The following is an 18,437-nucleotide window of genomic DNA, read 5'->3' as shown; positions in this document are numbered from 1 at the left end:
GGGAAGCTAGTGAAGTTGAATGTTTTTCATTGAACGGCCGGACACTGTACGTTTAACTCAATCCTGAAGATTCTTACCTTGCTGTCTCTCTTTCTCTTCTTCCAACATCTTCTGTTTCCACTCATCAAATGACGGCATATCCTCAACCTCTTCTTTTTTAGATGGGGTCGGCGTCTTCCCATCCTCCTTGACTGCATCTTCCTCTTTAACAAGTCCTGGGGCTTGGTCCTTGCCTTGCTCTCCTATGTCTCTTTCTAGGACAGCATCTTTGTCTTCTACTTTCTCCTCCCCGTCTACCGTCCTCTCCTCCCCAAGATTCTCCTTAACCTCATCAAGCTGACTATCAGGAGTGACTTCAATTTCACTGTCTGTGTCTTTAAATATTTCTAAGGAAACCCCTTTATGCTGCTCCTCCTTCACAACATCTTGAAGATCCTCCTCAACAGCTTCAGAATCCGTAGCAATCGCTTCCTTATTTGAGTCCTCTCCTTGAGAAGCACCTTCAACTAGCTTGGAGCTAGGATCAGTCTCAGTGTCGACACCAGTTGCATCTCCCTGTATAACAGCTTCCGCTGGATCTTCTTTCACCTCTAAGGAAGCATCATCTTCCGACTTGGGTGGCTGGGATGAGGATTCTTCTTCAGCCTCTTCGATGGAGTCTGTCGACTGCGAGGCGGCAAGGTTGTTGAGTTTCTCGGAAGAGGCTTCTCGATTAATTTGCTCTGTCCTTGTGTCAGGCTCTCCTTCCAGACCAGGCACTTCCTCCTCATTAGGGGAAAGTAGGCCTGAATCTATTGCAGCTGTGCCGTCCGAATCTTTCCCAAGATCTTGAATGCTTTCTGGAGAACTTACTCCTTCTGCTGCCTCAGGGACGTTGTCTTCTTGTATAATATCACTATCAGTGCCAGGAACAAGACCTCTGTGAGTAAAATATTAATACAACTTCTGTTATTAATTCATTATATCATTTCGTAAATATCCCACAATTTTGTTTCAAGTCATTTGCTTTCAGAGCAAGAAAGAATGAATAGAAATTAAGCCTGTTAGCACAAAAAAAAATAATGGTTCCCAGCCAAAATTCCATAGAGTTTCCATTGTTGCAACTGGTGCCCAGCTATTTTTCACGAAGAAAAGAAATTTGCTAAGCAATATTTTCTGTTTTTTACGCTGTATGAAACTGGGCCCTGCTAGCAAGTTGTGGGTTTAATGGGAATTTCACTACAAGGTTAAATTCTGTCCAAGGCTTAATTTTACACTGGTAGGATAATAAAGCCATCGGACACTTTCGGTAAACAGTATTTGTCCGAAGGCCCACACTAAAATATCAAACCTGTGAAAATTTAGGCTCAACCGGTCATCGGAGTCGGGAGAAAAAAAAACCTCCCTTGTTTCCGCATGTTTCGCCGTGTCATGACATGTGTTTAAAATAAATCCGTAATTCTTGATATCGAGAATTGATATTGTTTTAATATTTTCTCAAAAAGTAAAGCATTTCATGAAATAATATTTCAAGAGAAGTCTTTCACCATTACCTTCTGTAAACCCTGTAAGTTATTTGTAAATCTGTGAACTATTTGTTTTTTTTCTATTCCGAAAGTGTATAATGGCTTTAACAGGAGAATTAAACGTACACCAACTGTTCTTCATCGGAACTAAGCTCCTCTTCAGTTGACTTCTTGATGTAGGGTAGCTCGATGACTTGGCCGACAGTTCCTTGAAAAGTGCCTCCACCGGCAATGGGTTCATTTGGCAAGCTGGAAAAAAGAAAAGAAAAAAAGAATACCAAACTGTAAATAAGGTATTCAAAGAGATTCTCAAAGAAGGGAAAGGGAAAGGGAAGGGAAAAATTTGATTCAAATGACTACTCGATCTTTTCAAATGCTAGCATGGCGTAGCTCCTTCCTCCTACGTGTACCTGATTGACCTACTGTCATTACACGTCCCAGGTAAGCAGCGGCTTCGGTCTTCATCTGATACTTATTGTTATATGTCAACATAAAATCTTGATTCTGGGCGACAAGACTTTTTTCGTAGCTGGCCAAAAACAAACTCCCTTTTCACAACATACAAGAGATTCTACTTCCATTCAGACATTAAAAAAACTTCTATTCCTCTTTTCTATTTCTGTCCAGCTTATAATATCATACATACATGTATGTTATAGGTAAACCGTGAAGCACTTCTAAAGATCTTGTTAAAGGCACTATATACGCATTTAAGGAGTGGGGAAAGGGGATGGGGGAAAGGGGGAGGAGAGAAGGGGAATGTATTTTAATCGATATATAATTACTTGAACTCTTTCCAGGAGACAGGTCTGATGTACACTGCCATCAGTAGAAATAAAACTAACAGTAGATGCATGATGTCTCAGGATGCTCGGGGATTCCCCTCCAGAAACTTAGACTCAAAATCATCATGACCATCTCTCAGATATCTCAACCAATCATCAAACGAGTTTGTCTTCACCATTTCATTAACACTTCATAATAAGAGGGTTTGTTTTTTTCATTTGTAGTTTTCTCCAAGTCTAAAGCAGTTGCAGGGATGTTATTTCCTGAGAAGTTATCCAAAAGAAAGTTTGTTTTGTTCATTCGTAATTTTTTCCAAGTTGCAGTTGCAGAGATGGTACTTCTTGAAAAAAATATTTTGAAAAGTTGCCTCAGTTGGTATATATAAGTTAATCCAATGGTTCAAGTCCAATTTTTCTTTCTTCAAAACCTAAATTGTTTACAAAGTTTACCGTCTGGAACACGTCGCTGAAACTTTACGTACAACACGTTATTGAACTGGAATCCAATGATGATGACGGGTCACATGTAAACGCTATCTGTTTTCAATCAGTCTGCCGTAATACAATACAGTCATCTGGTAATTAGCTTAGTTATGATGTGTCGTCGAGGCCAGATATGCAGGTTTCTACACAATGATCACTGATTGTTGAATACTCACATGTAACTTGCACACATACTCCTTCAGTAAGTTAGACAAACATCATTAGACACAAACACATCGGGTGTGGATTGTTGACGGTACGATTTCAGCATGGCAGTAAAACAGACAGATCCTATGTGCAGCTTCTTGCATCAATTGAAGCACACACATAACAATGCGGTAAATTGCTCTTCATGCAACTGCAGTTGACTTCATATAGGTACACGTGAAAATTCTGAGCTGAAAACTGTCCCAGACACACAGGGAAAGCTGCTTCAAATACTTGATAGTTTTTGCCGGCCCCTGGATCAAACACAGAGTAAAATAAAATCCAACCATGCGCGAAGGTTTTAAGAGGCAAAAGAGAAACTCACACACAGTAGAGTAGGTATGGCTAGTCCCATCCAATACTTTGAGTGTATTCAGTCATACAAAAACTCATCCAGTGTATTTTTGCTATTTTCAAAGAACAGTCACATTTCACTTTGCAAGGTCGCCCTATTTCCAGCACAGCTTTAGTGTTTTTTAAACTCCACACCTCCCAGTAGCATTACTCCTCTAATACTGAGCATGCACAAAAGGGGTGCAGCATGCAGGAACACCACTATTGTTTACATAGATGTAAAAGACCATCACCCTATAATGCCATACTGTCTTCTGTGCATACATCCACCTACACATGGGTTTGTCAAACACAAAGCTATCAGATTGAATTCTATGGCTTCAGACTCATTTTAAGAGTGACTCCACCAATGACGGTAGGCTTGGCACACTTTCAAGCCTCGTTGGCACTTGTCAAAGTCCGAAGGGTGAACAGTTCAAACTCCACGCCGGTCAATTTAGAGTAGAGCGATAGACCAAGAAAAAAATGCCAGAATGTGCACAAATTATAGGAAAGCTAATCAGTTCAATTTGGGTCACATTCAAGTTTATCAATTCTAATTTTGTTAGTTTTTTTCCCCTACAAAATGTGCACAATCATTGTTGCTCGATCAGTTAAGAAGAGTTCAGCGCAAGAGTGTACTCTTTGTTTTAAAGTTCTACTAGATTGCAAATGTGAAATAGATAATTAATTTTCCGGCTCAATCTTTACTCACAAAGGATTGCAACTGAGTTTGAAACAGTAAAAAGCGTACAACAGTATTTGTGCTCAATTATTGTTGTTCGTTGAGTCAATCAGTCAGCATGAGATGTGTTTTTGTTCTTCTAGGTTTCAAATGTGAAATAGATGAATTTTCAGCTCCATGCTTACTCAGGAACTGATTAGTTTGAAACATTAAAAAGCTTACGACAATATTTGTTCTTTTTAGTATTAGACACACGTTTCACTGTCAACATATTGCAGTTAAATTCCCAAACCGGCTGTTACAGTTTGCATTTAGATAATTCTTCTGTTTTGGTCTTCATAGAATAACTCTTCTCCCACCGTTAATACACCATCTGTCTGTAATGAATTTATACAGAATTGGTAGGGATATAAAAAGCAAGTTACATTTCAGTCTAGAACCTTACTGATTATGAGAAAGTACATGCAACTTTTTCCTGTGAAATATTTCCCTCTGAAAAGTTTTGACCTTTGAAGTCGCTGTTGGTCTTAATTATCCAAAAGAGCGCGTGTTGATAATGTCATTGATTCTTTTTGTGAAGCCAAGGGCTCTCAGAGAAGCGAACTCAATAATCACTAGCCAAGAACCCAATAGAGAGAACGAGGAAGTTTCAGTGTTAGATGTGGGAGGAAAACTGCAGGGAAATTATTCCAGGGAAACCATAGCAGTCAGGTAGGGACTGAAAACCCCACCCACGTAGTGCCCCCCCCCCCCCCCCCCCCGGCGTGATTCGAACCAGGGTCCTAGAGGTGGAAGGAAAGATACCACTGCCAGTGACTGCACCAACCCAACCAAAAGGCGATCAAAGACATTTTGAACAGAACAGAGAAGGTCACAACAATTCTCCTTGTGCAAGTTTATCCTTGATAATTATTCTATTTGAGGAAAATATTCTTGTGCCAACCAACACCCAGAAATATACCCGAAAGACAAAGCAGTCATAATCTCCTTTCAGTATTCATAAACTGACATTCAGAAAGCTTCGCTGGCTTAAAAAACCTTGTCCACTGTAATTTGTAAACATTACTGCAGTCTACGTGGCTAGAATATCATATTACAATCAATAACTCAAAGGGTGATTGTAGATAAGGTGATTGTCTTTCGCAAGACGTTTAAACCGGATCATACTGCCTTGAGAGGCTTGGGTGCTGCAGGGCTACTATGATGCAATGCTGAATTGTGACTAGCCCCAAAATTGTCCTGCCGAGCGATGGGGGCTGCGATACCTCATTACCAGTCAACTCAGTCCAGTCCAGTCTGGTAGGATCAGGAACTAGACTATAAACTATGTGTTGATGTCGATTAATGATGAATCATTAAAGGAACACGTTGCCTTGGATCGGTCGAGTTGGTCTTTGAAAAGCGTTTGTAAACGTTTGTTATCAAATACATATGGTTAGAAAGATGTTTTAAAGGTAGAATACGATAATCCACACAAACATTCCCTTGAAATTGCGTGATTTTCCTTTTACCTCGTTGACTAATACGATCGGCCATTTATGGGAGTCAAATTTTTGACTCCTAAAAAAGGCCGACCATGTTAGTTCACAAAGTAAAGGGAAAACCTCACAATTTCAAGGAAAATTTGTGTGGATCATTGTATTCTACTTTTAAAACATGTTTCCAACCACATGTATTTTACAACAAACGGTTACAAACGCTTTTAATAGACTCATTCTTCCGATCCAAGGCAAAGTGTTCCTTTAACCAGACTCTACCCAGCCGGTTGATAATAACTCCATTAAGCTCACGTGTGCATCATTCACTTGTTACTCTTATTATCTCAAACTGTAATGGCCTCCCATTAACGGACAGTGTATCCTATCAACAGTAATCATATGCTTTACGACGTATTGCTGAATTTGACGACAATTTCTCAGGGCCGGTTATCTATCTCCATTTTGCAAAAAAAACAAACTAAAAATTATTGAGGAAGAAAAAATATAACAAGGTTTGAGGGCTGTTTGTCTACGGTATCCATATGGAAAACAGTTTAGAAATTATTAAAGAAAAAATATGACAACTTCTCAAATATGTTTAGTGAAAATAAAAATAGTTCCTTGTTTATTCCCTTCTTCAACAAAAAAAACGATGCAAATCATTTCTCTTAATTAGAAGTTAGTGTTACATCGAGGATAAAAACAACATAATTTGTCCAGAGTTCTGCGAACAAAATCCACACAACTTAGAAAATAAGAAATGCCTCAAATTTGTCAGAATCAAAACTGCCCTCTGAGGTCAGAAGTTTTCGACGGTTTTTCAGGGCTTCCTTCCATCCTGCAACTTTGTAGTTGAAACGGAAGAATAAGTCCACGTCATCCCATTGCACTGACAATACTTCTGTCATTTGAATTTAAAACTGACATTTGATTGTCAGGTTTTCTTTTTAACCATCTGTCCGCAATTATGAAAACAAATTGAAATTTGTTTGAACAATTATTATTCTGAACGGCCCCTATTATGTGTTACAATTTCTTTTTTACAAAAGAACATGTACTTTGCATAGTAAATACTGTTTACAGTTGGTCCATTGAAGAATAATTTGGTATACGTGGCTTTATAAATTCCTTTTCACCATGTGTTATGAAAGGCAAAGAGTACCTTCTAATAATAGGTTATTTGAACCATTTAATCCAATAGAAATCTGTAGATAAATATTACAACAAAATCAACCTGTGAAACTTTGGTGGTAGTATTTTGAGATATTGTTGAAAATCCGGAGTGATGATTTCCGTGCTGGAAGAATAACCCGTAATTGGAATACACAATCTGAGAATTGTTTCATTGCAGAAATGTTTCTCACATTGAAACTTAATTTGAATCCCTCTTTCTAAAACTGCATTCCTTTGAAAGGGGTTGTTAAACATTATAATCAGCTAACGGCGCTTCTTTCAAGTAAGTTCTACTCATTAATTTTTGGAGTTATTACCATGAGGCTTAGCCTACCCTTGCTTTAACAACTTAGTTGATTCCCCTTTATAAATTATAATGAATTTTATGTACACGTGGACGGATGCAATAAATTATTTTGAAAAAAGCAACTTATGGTCGAATAATTTTAAAATTATGAACAGTGTAGTTGCTGAAGTTCTGCTCTTTTTAACGTATGAAATTAATTTTTAATGTACAGCAGATGTACCAGCAAAAGTACAGACATTTTTTTTTTAGAGCACTACAACTCTGTGTTCTGTTGTACATCATTGCATTGCACAGTAAGCCTTTTGAACCAGTTAACCATCATGCCCATTGCATGAACTATAAGCATTTCGAGAGCATGCATTTTTTAACATTCTCGTTTTCGTTATCGGGGCCTGTGTGACCTGGCATTTATTCACAGAGTCTTGGTGTCTCGGCAAACCTCACTTGATTGTATTCCCACAACGTACACTTTCAAAACCCTACCCATGTTATTTGTAACCTTTTTTCAAGAACTGACAAGATCCAAATTGTTTATGTGAGGGTTTTTTTGGCACCAATTCACCAAGATGCTTTAAAAGAAAACTGCCGACTTGCACAAAGTGTGTCAAGATCATCACTTGACCTTCTACATACTGTACATGTACGTGTGGGTATAATCAAATTAGAAGACACATCAAAATACACCTGCGTGTGTACATGATCTTTGCCAACTTTCTGACAGACACCGGTCCTGCTCTTGCTTCATACATTTTTAAAACCTGAAGTTGTGCATCATTGATTGAATTCAATTGTCATTGACAACTACAAAAAATCATCTACATGTACATTTAATCCAAGATGTGGCTGGTACTGTACAATAGAATACACTTAAAACTTTTGCTAAGCGACCTTTCAAAGACATTTTAAAATCATTAAGAAATCATCGGTTAGCTCAGCGAGATTCAAACCCACAACCTTGTGACTGCAAGTCCTGCAGTCTAACAGCTGGACCACGGTGATGGTGTACTGTAGTGCAAATCGCCCATATTGAAATCCTGGATTTAAAATATTCCAACATCGGTCTAAAGCCAGAGGTTTTGTTGCCACTCAATTGAATTTAGATTCAGCTCAGGGCCATTCAAGTCTACACAGCTTGAAGGAAACCTCAAAGATCAAGTTTTGTTTGCCCTGGAAAGACAAGACCCTTTGGGAGAGACTTGGCAAAGGTGAAGGGACGCACAATGTACATGTATACCACTGGGCCAGACTTACATCTGGCATCAAATAATTCACAGCTGCAAAATGCTGAGTAGAGCGCTTGAATGTTTAAAGAGAGAATAGGTTTGGACTACATCTAAAGTCAAACTCGTTTGTTTTTATCAACACTGTTTTTGTTGTTTAAATCCTCCAATATACACAACCTGGCAGAACCACTCAGTCGAAGAGCTGTTTACAGCACACAAAAAGTAGCTAAGCGCCACAGTATCATGCTTAACAGATTAAGTTTACCGGCCAAAATAACATATCACATGTGCAATTTTTGACTGGTATCATGCTCGTTTCTGCTTAGCAGAAAACTGCAAAAATTACAAAGTCTACTCCACTACAGTAGGATAAATTGCAAGATAAAATCTCAGCGAACAATGTAGCAAAGAATATATTACACAAGGTGTTAGTTAATACAACTGAATTAATGCCTCACAACCCATTTACAATTTTTTATAAAATCGGGTCTGCTGGCCATGTCCACTGCAACTCATATTTTTGTTAATTTAAAAGCAAGGGAATAATATTATTACTTTTCGACAGCTTGACTTTCCACCTGCTGCAACCTTTCAATTGTGAGGGGCACTCATAAAATACTGCCTGTGCACATACATAGGCTGAAGGAATGACCCTGACCTTGACCCCTTGTAATAATCAGGTGGAAATAATCAATGACCTTATTATGAATGGAGTTTGTGTTGTCGGACAAAAATAGTTGAACTATTTAGAAACTGAATTTTAAACCTTCAAGTTTAAGACTCCTTTAATCTGGTCGTTGTATTCTGTTATGCGAAGCGCAGTATCCCGCTAGTCAATATTAATCTTAAAAATCGTTCATGGCCTGATGCCTCGACCAGAGTTTTGGCAGAGTCTTTCTTAAAGGCTAAAATGACTCTGCTATAGGTTCGAAACGTCAGGATGCCACTAACTACATGTATAGCTCATTTTCAATGCAGGTATTGGAAAATGGGTCCTTGGAAAATAGTAGGAATATTTTATCGAGTACACAGGCTTACCTACCTGCACACATAGTGTACGCTTAAATAGACATCTCAGGCTATTTTATCACAAATTCTCTGGAAAAAAATTGGAAATCTCATGCAAGTAGAACGAGTATCATGCCTGTTTATTGGTAAGCAGCTAACTCCACTTTCTAATTTAAAACCTAATCCAATTTACACCCACCCAGGAGCATCTGGTTACAGCTATCAAAAGATCAAAAATGTTCTCACCTTTCCTGATCTTCATCCTTCATCCCATGATCTGGCCCACCCTCATCATTTGGAAGCTCCGCCCATCCTCTCCTCGCCTTTGGTTCGTCCTCATTGGATCCTGCCCTAGGAGCACCACGATCAGCTGGTGGTGACGATGACGGTGTTTGGGTCTCGCCGGCGGGCTTTGCGTCCACTTCCCCCACCTGTTGCTTTACAAATTATATGAGGAAACAAAAGACTCTGTGACATCACGCACAACAGATGTAAACACATTTGATTTCATAATTGATTATTAATTTGGTCAGACTTCCTGTTATTGTTTAGCGAGTAAATACCAATATGTTGTCAATATTTGGTTTCAGAAAAAGAATTCAAATCTGTGTATAAAGTTTTTAGAATCGAAATGCTTCTGTTTTCGGGTGGAAGTTAAACAGGGTGCATTTTGGTGGTCGTATGCATTAATAGTTTCGGTTGAATTGGCCACAGGTTGATAACTGGGCAAAGACTAGAACAGTTATTGGTCTTAACCGCCAAAACCTACCCCTATAGAGTAGAGCACCTAATTGTTTACTACTCCGATCAAACCAGGTCTGGAATTAAGCGGAGGCAATGAATGGTCTCTGTTGCCCCGATCGTTACATTAATGGCCCTTCAAATGTTTCTTGAAGACCATAATATTTTCCATTGGAAGTGCCCTTTACAAAATGAAAACATCCTCTGCCCTCTCAAAGATAAAATTCAAGACCTGTAAATTTCTTTTAAATTTTTTAAGTTAAGGTAGGGTCATATATTTGTTTTTATCATGGTAAAGCTGATTTATGTGCCAATTGCAATAAAGATACAAAGCCACTTGTGAAAGTTTCAGCTGAACACAATGGCTACTTATTACCAAAGCAACAGAAAATTGTCAAAGTATTTTCGTCAAAAAGGCCAAACCAGTCTGTGTATAATAAGGAACAAAATAACACTAAACAGAAACTTGCTTTATTGTTTTGGAAATAATGTTACCACAGGAAATATAGGAAACACATTGCAATTTCGAACAGGACATTTTACTGTTTAACCAAATTTGTGAGTGGAAATAGGTCAATATTGAGGCCGGTAGCAGCCCATTTTAAGGGCATTTTTGTACAATCTGCTTTTGGCAAATTCTCTTCATGTGATGTTCTGTAATTTGTCCTTTTACCCAGGAGTAAAAGCACTCCAAAGAAATGATTATTTACTCAATTTCAGATAAATCAATTACTGATTGACGAAATGAGGGGAAACATCCGGCAGAAGCAGTTCCATTTGCCGGGTTCTTATCAGACAACTTTAAGCCAAAAAAAGGTTTGACATTTAATGTGAATCTGATAGCACTCCCCAACAACCGAAACCCTCTCTACAAAGTACATGTGGGCCAAGGGAGGCAGTTTGAATAAATAGATTTACTGATGCACTATGATTACCCGAGATAAACTCTGCTATGCACATACACCTTTGTTCATGTAAGACGTGTCATACATGACTTTAAGTTGTAGCACCATAACCCCTTTTCACACAACAGCAATTTAGCAAGGGTCCCTTGCGTAGTTCCAGCATGGTTGTGAATGTGCACCTTGTGGGAAAGGTTTGTTTATACTGTCCATAAAGGTCGGTAAACTTTTACACGTCAAGGGTCGTTTGACAGTCCATGCTAAAATTAAGCAAGGGACCCCCTGGCTAAACTGCTGTCGTATGAGAATTACCGTAAGCCCTATTCACAAGACAGCACTTTAACTGGGGTCCCTTGTTTAATTTTAGCATGGTTATAAAATGTTGCAATGTTTGACAATATTTTTTAAAGCCATTGGACCCTTTCGGTTCAGAAAAAAAAATAAAAGTTCACAGATTTACAAATAACTTACAGGGTTTACAGAAGGCAATGGTGAAAGACTTCTCTTGAAATATTTTTCCATGAAATGCTTTACTTTTTGAGAAAACAGCAAAACAATATAAATTCTCGTTAACGAGAATTACAGATTTAGTTTAAACACATGTCATGACACGGCGAAACGCGCGGAAACAAGGGTGGGTTTTCCCGTTGTTTTCTCCCGACTCCGATGACCGATTGAGCCTAAATTTTCACAGGTTTGTTATTTGATATAGAAGTTGTGGTACACAAAGTGTGGGCCTTGGACAACACTGTTTACCGAAAGGGTCCAATGGCTTTAAGGGAACGTGGCAAGTAAAAAAAAAATCTTGGTCCTTTCACACGAGGTAAAATTTGACAACCATACTATAATTTAGCAAGTGACCCTTGCTATGTTAGTCTCGTAGACCACTTCAACCAAGGCCAGCGATTTTATCATCAGGCCAGTAACCTCCTGACCGGACAAGCCAAGTGATCTTGTGGGTTTTTTTTCCACTGAAGTAATAAAACTCTGTTGTGTAATACCCTTGTGAACAAATATTGAACACGGACCTGATCAATATCAGTGATCAATATCTTTCAACTCTGTTGGGGATCAAAATAAACTTTTAAGAGAAATAAGATAGTACTCATAAGGCCAGTGACTAAACAGTTTCACAAAAATAATTACTGCCTCAGAGACAAAAATTACTTTAGCGTAGTACATGGAAATTATTTCAGCATGTACAACGGATTAACGCGACTCTCCTGAAAATATTGCTCTGCGATTTTACCTTACAACAAATGAAGCGGAAACTTCTACAGGTAAACTATGACCTTACATATTTTTGTACAGATCTTCATTCACAGTGAGTCGGGATTTATATCATGGCAAAACCCAAACACTTAATCTGAAAAAAGGGATCGAAAGCCATTGTACGAACTACTCTCAAACCCTTAACACCCCAGCATTAATATGAAGTAGATATCCATACATGTAACAGGCCTACATACTGAGTTTCAATTACTGTAGTACTACTACTACTGCCAGAAAAATATCTACTTGTCCTTAAAGGAACACGTTGCCTTGGATCGGACGAGTTGGTCAAAACAAAAGCGTTTGTAACCGTTTTTTATATAATGCATATGGTTGGAAAGATGTTTTAAAAGTAGAATACAATGATCCACACAAGTTTGCCTCGAAATTGCGTGGTTTTCCTTCTACTGTGCGAACTAACATGGTCGGCCATTTATGGGAGTCAAAATTTTGACCCCCATAAATGGCCGACGTGTTAGTTGACAAGGTAAAAGGAAAACCACGCAATTTCGAGGCATGTTTGTGTGGATCATTGTATTCTACTTTTACAACATCTTTCTACCCATATGCATTTTATAAAAAATGGTTACAAACGCTTTTCAAAGACCAACTCGACCGATCCAAGGCAACGTGTTCCTTTAAGTGTTATGTAACATCACCCAGTCACATAATACTGAAGTTCCTGTAAACAAGGTCTTACAGTAATATAAAGCCCAGGTACTCAACAGGCAAACTGCATGCCCTGCTGTTCTCATTGTCCTTAAGATTTATTACCCAGGGTAGTGTTATCTGGGTGTCTTTTGGACACCCTGTTTTAGATTTGGACACCCTGGCTTATTATTGGTCATTGATTTACATTACGTACACATGTACAAGTGAACAATATGGACACCCCAGTTTTTAAATTTCCAGGAATTTAAGCAACCCTCTTACCAAATCTTGGCTAGAATACTAACACTAAATGCAGCTTTTAGGTTTTGCAGAACGTGGGAAAAGGCTGACTTCGCTAATTGTTCAGAACCTTTTTACTTTTACAGTGTATTTCTCATGGTTCTAAAGTGTATTGCACCAATATCATTGGAGAAAACATGAACTCGGCAAATAAGTTGATAAATATGTACATTGCTTCACATTTAGTTTTCTTTAAAAGGCCTTGAGACGAAATTACATGCACCCCGAACCACCTTTCATCACACCTTTAAGAAACACCCACTTGTCCTTGCTATGCTACATGCTATAAATCCATACCACAACTATAAACAGATTGCAAGTTGTGTTTATTATATTATATCTTGGAAATCCACCAGACCACATGACTTATACGTAGCTCAACATGTTCACTGGACTAGAATTCAGTTTACAAAATCAGAATAAAAAAGAATTGTTATGGGAACATTAATGAATTGGTTTTGCTAGCAAACAAGTTGCTGGCAGTGTAAGCACTTTATGTTATCTACCATACATTGTATGACAAACTGACAAACCTGTAGAAGTTCGAGATCAATCGGTCATCTGGGTCGTGAGAAAATAGTGAAAAACTGGTTACAAATTTTGCATTGCATCGATGCCAAAACAAAAATGAATAAAACGCTCACTGAGCGATAAACTCCAAACGCGAAGTTAGATTATTTATTTCTCATAAGATATTAAATTTCAGACAGAAATATTTCAAGGGATGTTTTCAACTATCACCATCATTAGATTGTGTAAGTTTTTATGTAAATCTGTGATCTTCATGATTTTTGTTTCTTACCAATTCTGTAACGTTCATTTAAAGCGCTCAGAGAAGATTGTGTTTAATGTGTATTTTTTTTTTTTTACTTTTATACTCTTGAAAGAGAATTGGAAGATAATTATCACATTCACACAGTCAACATTTGTTTCATTACAAAGATATTACACAATGAGGTATTTTATTCAAATTAAATCTACAAGACAATGTACATGTAGAATCAAAGTGCATTGCTAAGTTGAATCTGGTTACTGATTACATTCAGTTGTACACAAATGTTGAACTTGAACTTGTCAAGTAAGTTCAATTTAGCAGTAGCACATTTTGCTTGCCTTGCAAAAACTTGTAGCATTGATTTTAAAGCTTGGACGATACCACGATAGTGTCGAATGTCGCGATACTAATTTAGAAACGATTTCGACATCGGATTGCTTTGGTTTTAATAGAAATATCGCGTTATCGATTAAGTATCGCGATATCGATTACGTATTGCAATATCGATTCAGTATCGCGATGTATTTTTTAGCTGAGACATCTCGCACCCAATAGGTTTGGAGTAAAACTAGAGCACCTCTCTTATGCTATGACTGTCTTTTCTACAACTTTCACAGGGAGTTTGAAGACTGATGATGTCAAATTTAATTAATCGCGATATTGTAAACGATGAATAAAATAAATTGATATCGCCCAAGCTTAGCATTGATTATTGCATTACAACCATGACAGCATACAGACCTAAATGCTTTTAAAACCTGGTTGAGAATCAACATTACTGACTATATATGATTTGATCATTTTTACGAATAAAAGGAATGCAGTACATCAGAGATTCTTAGAACAGGCCTTAAAATAACCCAGGGAACACACAGAAATTGATGTGGCGCCCTGTGCTTTTGCTGCGGTGCCCTCTGCAAAGTTCGTATAGATTAACATTTTACTTGTAAGTGCCCCTTACAACATGTACCAGGAGGGAAACTGATGTTCCCCCTTCAAATTCAAGAGGAAAGTTCAATGTGTGTACTATTAGGTGCATTCGTTTAGCTTCCCTCGGTCTATCCCGCTGTGCTCACTCAGGTGAGCCCCTGACAAGAACTAATCGAACGACCACTCACCGCTCTCGTAGTGATGTCGTTTACCTGGGGCCAGCCCCCAAGTGATCCACTCCACAAGCAGGGCACTGGGGGCTGACCTGGGTGAGCCCCTGGAATGACGTCAAAAGCTACTCGAACGTACCAGGCCAGACCGGGGATGACCCAGGGAGGCTAAACGAACGCACCCAATATTTGCTAAATTTTATCATCAAGTATTGATGTAGGAGTTCACCACTGCACTACAAAACCAGGTCAAGCTATTTAGCTTGTCATCTTTGCACAAAGCAACTTTTGTACCTGAAAATCACTAACTCATCACCGGTCAGACATGTAGGTCTAACTAAACGGACCGCACAATAAAGTACACCATACTGTGTGAAGTTTAGTTTGTTTAACTAAATTGAATGGTTTGTACTTTGGCACAGCCACTATTCCAAAAGTTCCTTTGATCATGTTGGTTAATATAGAACACGCCACAAACTTTGAAACTTATGCTGGTGCCTGTGGAAGGTTTGTCGAGAGGCTGTTATCGTCTAATTTCCGGTGTCTACTGTTGAGATTGGTTCCGTAACTTGATGATACAATACAAGAAAAACGGCGCAACAGTGGACACCTGACTCCCTCAGTAGGCTGGTTCATGTAGGTATGCATGTAAAGTATACATTGAACATGTAGGTGTGTAGAGTTTATGTCAACACTGTGTTAAAAATGCAGTTGGAGACACTGGACACTATTGGTAATTGCCAAAGACCAGTGTTCCCACTTGGTGTATCTCAACATTTGCACAAAATAACTAACAAGAGAAAGTTCAAGATCAATTGGTCGTCGAAGTTGCGAGATAATAATGGAAGAAAAAACACCCTTGTCACACGAAGTTGTGTGCTATCAGATGCTTGATTTTGAGACCTCAAAATCTAATTCTGAGGTCTCGAAATCAAATTTGTGTGGAAAAATACTTCTTTCTCAAAAACTACGTTACTAAATACTATACACATGAACTATCAACAGCTCTCTGTTGCTCATTACCAAGTTAGTTTTTATGCTAACAATTATTTTGAGAAATTACCAATAGTGTCCACTGCCTTTAAGTCCACTGTGTGGTGTATACTTACATCAATGTTGTGGTTGTTGACATCTTGTTGTTGTTGATGTTGCTGCACATTGCCGGCAGGTTGTTTATCAACATCCTCGTTGGGTTTGTTGTCCTCTTGATTGTGTGCAGTTTCAGTCACAGACTGTCTACAAACACTGTCAAAGAAATAAAATATCATGTAATAAAAACATTATCACCGAACAAAATCACCTCAATTATCAATCAAGCGATCAAGTTTTTGAAAAATGAGACAATCAATGCAGAACTGTGTTCCCAAAACAGGACTTTATTATCAACAGCATCACAACAGCAATCCACACTAGCCAATGCAATTGCATTTTAAGACGAGGGACATCTATTCTAACTTCTAAAGTTATAATTAAACAACACGTTTCCTTTAGTTTAGTTTTTTACTATAATTGTCCAAACAAAATTAATTAAAAGGTCATTCTGATTGATTTTAAAAGGTATAATTAATAAGGTTTATCGCGATTCAGAAACGCAAGCTTTGTGGGATGGAATATGGGGCGGTTTCTATGCAGTTTCTACGACTTGCGCACGCAACATCTAAACCTTTGTGTGGGTTCAACAGCGCCCTCTCTTGATATTTTGCTATTTGCGATAAACCTTATTAAATTTAAACATACATTTATTGTTAATTAAAAACTTAAATAAAGCCTTAAAAAGGAAACAAAATCAATTAAACTACTTGATATTTTTGTCATGAAATTGGACAACAGTTACATTACCACATTATGCATTCTGAATTCATAAACCTAAGTATCGTGTGAAACCATGGAGGAATAAGTGAAACTGAGATAGAAAGGCAAACATGAATGAAAATGTTTTGTGATCCCTGTGACTGCACTGGCCTGTGCAGCAATGTCGCCCATATTAAATTTAAATCCATCCACGCAGAGGGTTTTGTCGATAAACAATTTTTTTGAACGTTACTTACCACAAAAGAAGCACTGCCAAAAGTATCCGCCTGGCCCCTTGAAACCAGAAAGGCACCATTTTGTGCAGTGAGTTATTGTCACTAAGTCACCATTTGGCATTTTAGATTAATGCCACAATACAAGAAAAGTCGTCTGCAAATCTACGTTTACATGACAGTCTTTTCTGGAAATATACATGATGTATATTGTACATGTACATACGTTCAAAATATCATACATGACATGTGTGTCAAAAAATGGGTTTGGACAAAACCAAAAACTAATTTAACAAAACAGCTCATACTTTTGAAAGGGTGAACAAAAAAATAAAAACATATTTGTGTGTACAAATGGTCAAATTTGTAGAAATAATGGGGAAAAAATTTATCAAGTTCTTTGACCTCTACCAGATACCCGGATGCTGTTATTTGTTGTGTTTTTGTGTGATGGTTAAGTTTGTGACCCCCATAATCAAAATGGACTGGCTGACCAGCAGAAACGCTGACGTGTATGATCTGAAAGAGGGCGCTGTCTAGAAAAAACAACACAATGTTGTTATTAGTAAAAAATAAGTTTTTGTTTCGCTTGATCGAATCACAAAGGGGTTGTTCTGTATCAATGCACCCAATGTGGGCTTAATAGATACGCCCACAAATGAAGGACAATGTGTTTACAGGCTGGAAGTTAAAGGAACACGTTGCCTTGGATCGGTCGAGTTGGTCTTTGAAAAGCCTTTGTAACCGTTTTTTATAAAATGCATATGGGTAGAAAGCTGTTGTAAAAGTAGAATACAATGATCCACACAAACATGCCTCGAAATAGCGTGGTTTTTCCTTTTACCTCGTCGACTAACACGTCAGCCATTTATGGGGGTCAACATTTTGACTCCCATAAATGGCCGACCATGTTAGTTCGCACAGTAGAAGGAAAACCACGCAATTTCGAGGCAAACTTGTGTGGATCATTGTATTCTACTTTTAAAACATCTTTCCAACCATATTTTATAAAAAAACGGTTACAAACGCTTTTGTTTTGACCAACTCGTCCGATCCAAGGCAACGTGTTCCTTTAAGTAGGATTTGAAACTTTGCATGGTGGAAATACGATAATATGGAAAAGGTTTACGGCAACACCATGACTATCTCTAATGAGTTGGGGGTGGTCACTGTCTGAAAAGAACCGTTGGTTTCAATGCTGGAAGTTATTGTGTATGGTTTTTCACTACTTTGCCCTGACCCATGCACACACAACATAGCTCAAATTTTCACAGGTTTGTTACTTCGTGTATAATGGTTGTTGACAAAGAACATGTTTGAACACCGTGTCAACTATTTTCTCAGCTCTACTAAACCTGTATATGAGTACTTTTAATTTGGGGATGAAGAAAGAAAACAGCATGAATTATATTATGGAGAAACAAAGAGAGAAGTGCAACAATTTATTTCCAATACAAGAAATTAAACTAAGTGAGGCAATCACTC

At 38.1% G+C, this 18,437-nt stretch overlaps 1 protein-coding gene across 3 annotated transcripts in view; it reads right to left on the bottom strand.

The window, feature by feature from the left end:
* LOC139948475 (SUN domain-containing ossification factor-like) overlaps window positions 1-17,136 on the bottom strand; it is a 31,347-nt gene extending 14,211 nt beyond the window's left edge. The window contains exons 1-5 of one of the 3 annotated variants that reach the window (XM_071946627.1): window positions 16,977-17,136; window positions 16,038-16,173; window positions 9,434-9,624; window positions 1,632-1,754; window positions 78-919 (exon numbers count right to left, since the gene is read on the bottom strand). In XM_071946627.1, coding sequence (XP_071802728.1) covers window positions 78-919; window positions 1,632-1,754; window positions 9,434-9,624; window positions 16,038-16,173; window positions 16,977-17,035 — 1,351 coding nt within the window. In that variant the 5' untranslated portion in view covers window positions 17,036-17,136. Of the gene's footprint in view, window positions 1-77; window positions 920-1,631; window positions 1,755-2,290; window positions 3,578-9,433; window positions 9,625-16,037; window positions 16,174-16,976 lie in introns of those variants that run through there. The other 2 variants (XM_071946628.1, XM_071946629.1) reach the window with 2 other exon arrangements.
* Window positions 17,137-18,437: the final 1,301 nt, after the last annotated feature.

The sequence above is a fragment of the Asterias amurensis genome, chromosome 15 (assembly GCF_032118995.1).
Source record: "Asterias amurensis chromosome 15, ASM3211899v1".
NCBI classification, from domain to species: domain Eukaryota; kingdom Metazoa; phylum Echinodermata; class Asteroidea; order Forcipulatida; family Asteriidae; genus Asterias; species Asterias amurensis.
This window is presented reverse-complemented; position numbering and strand designations above follow the sequence as displayed.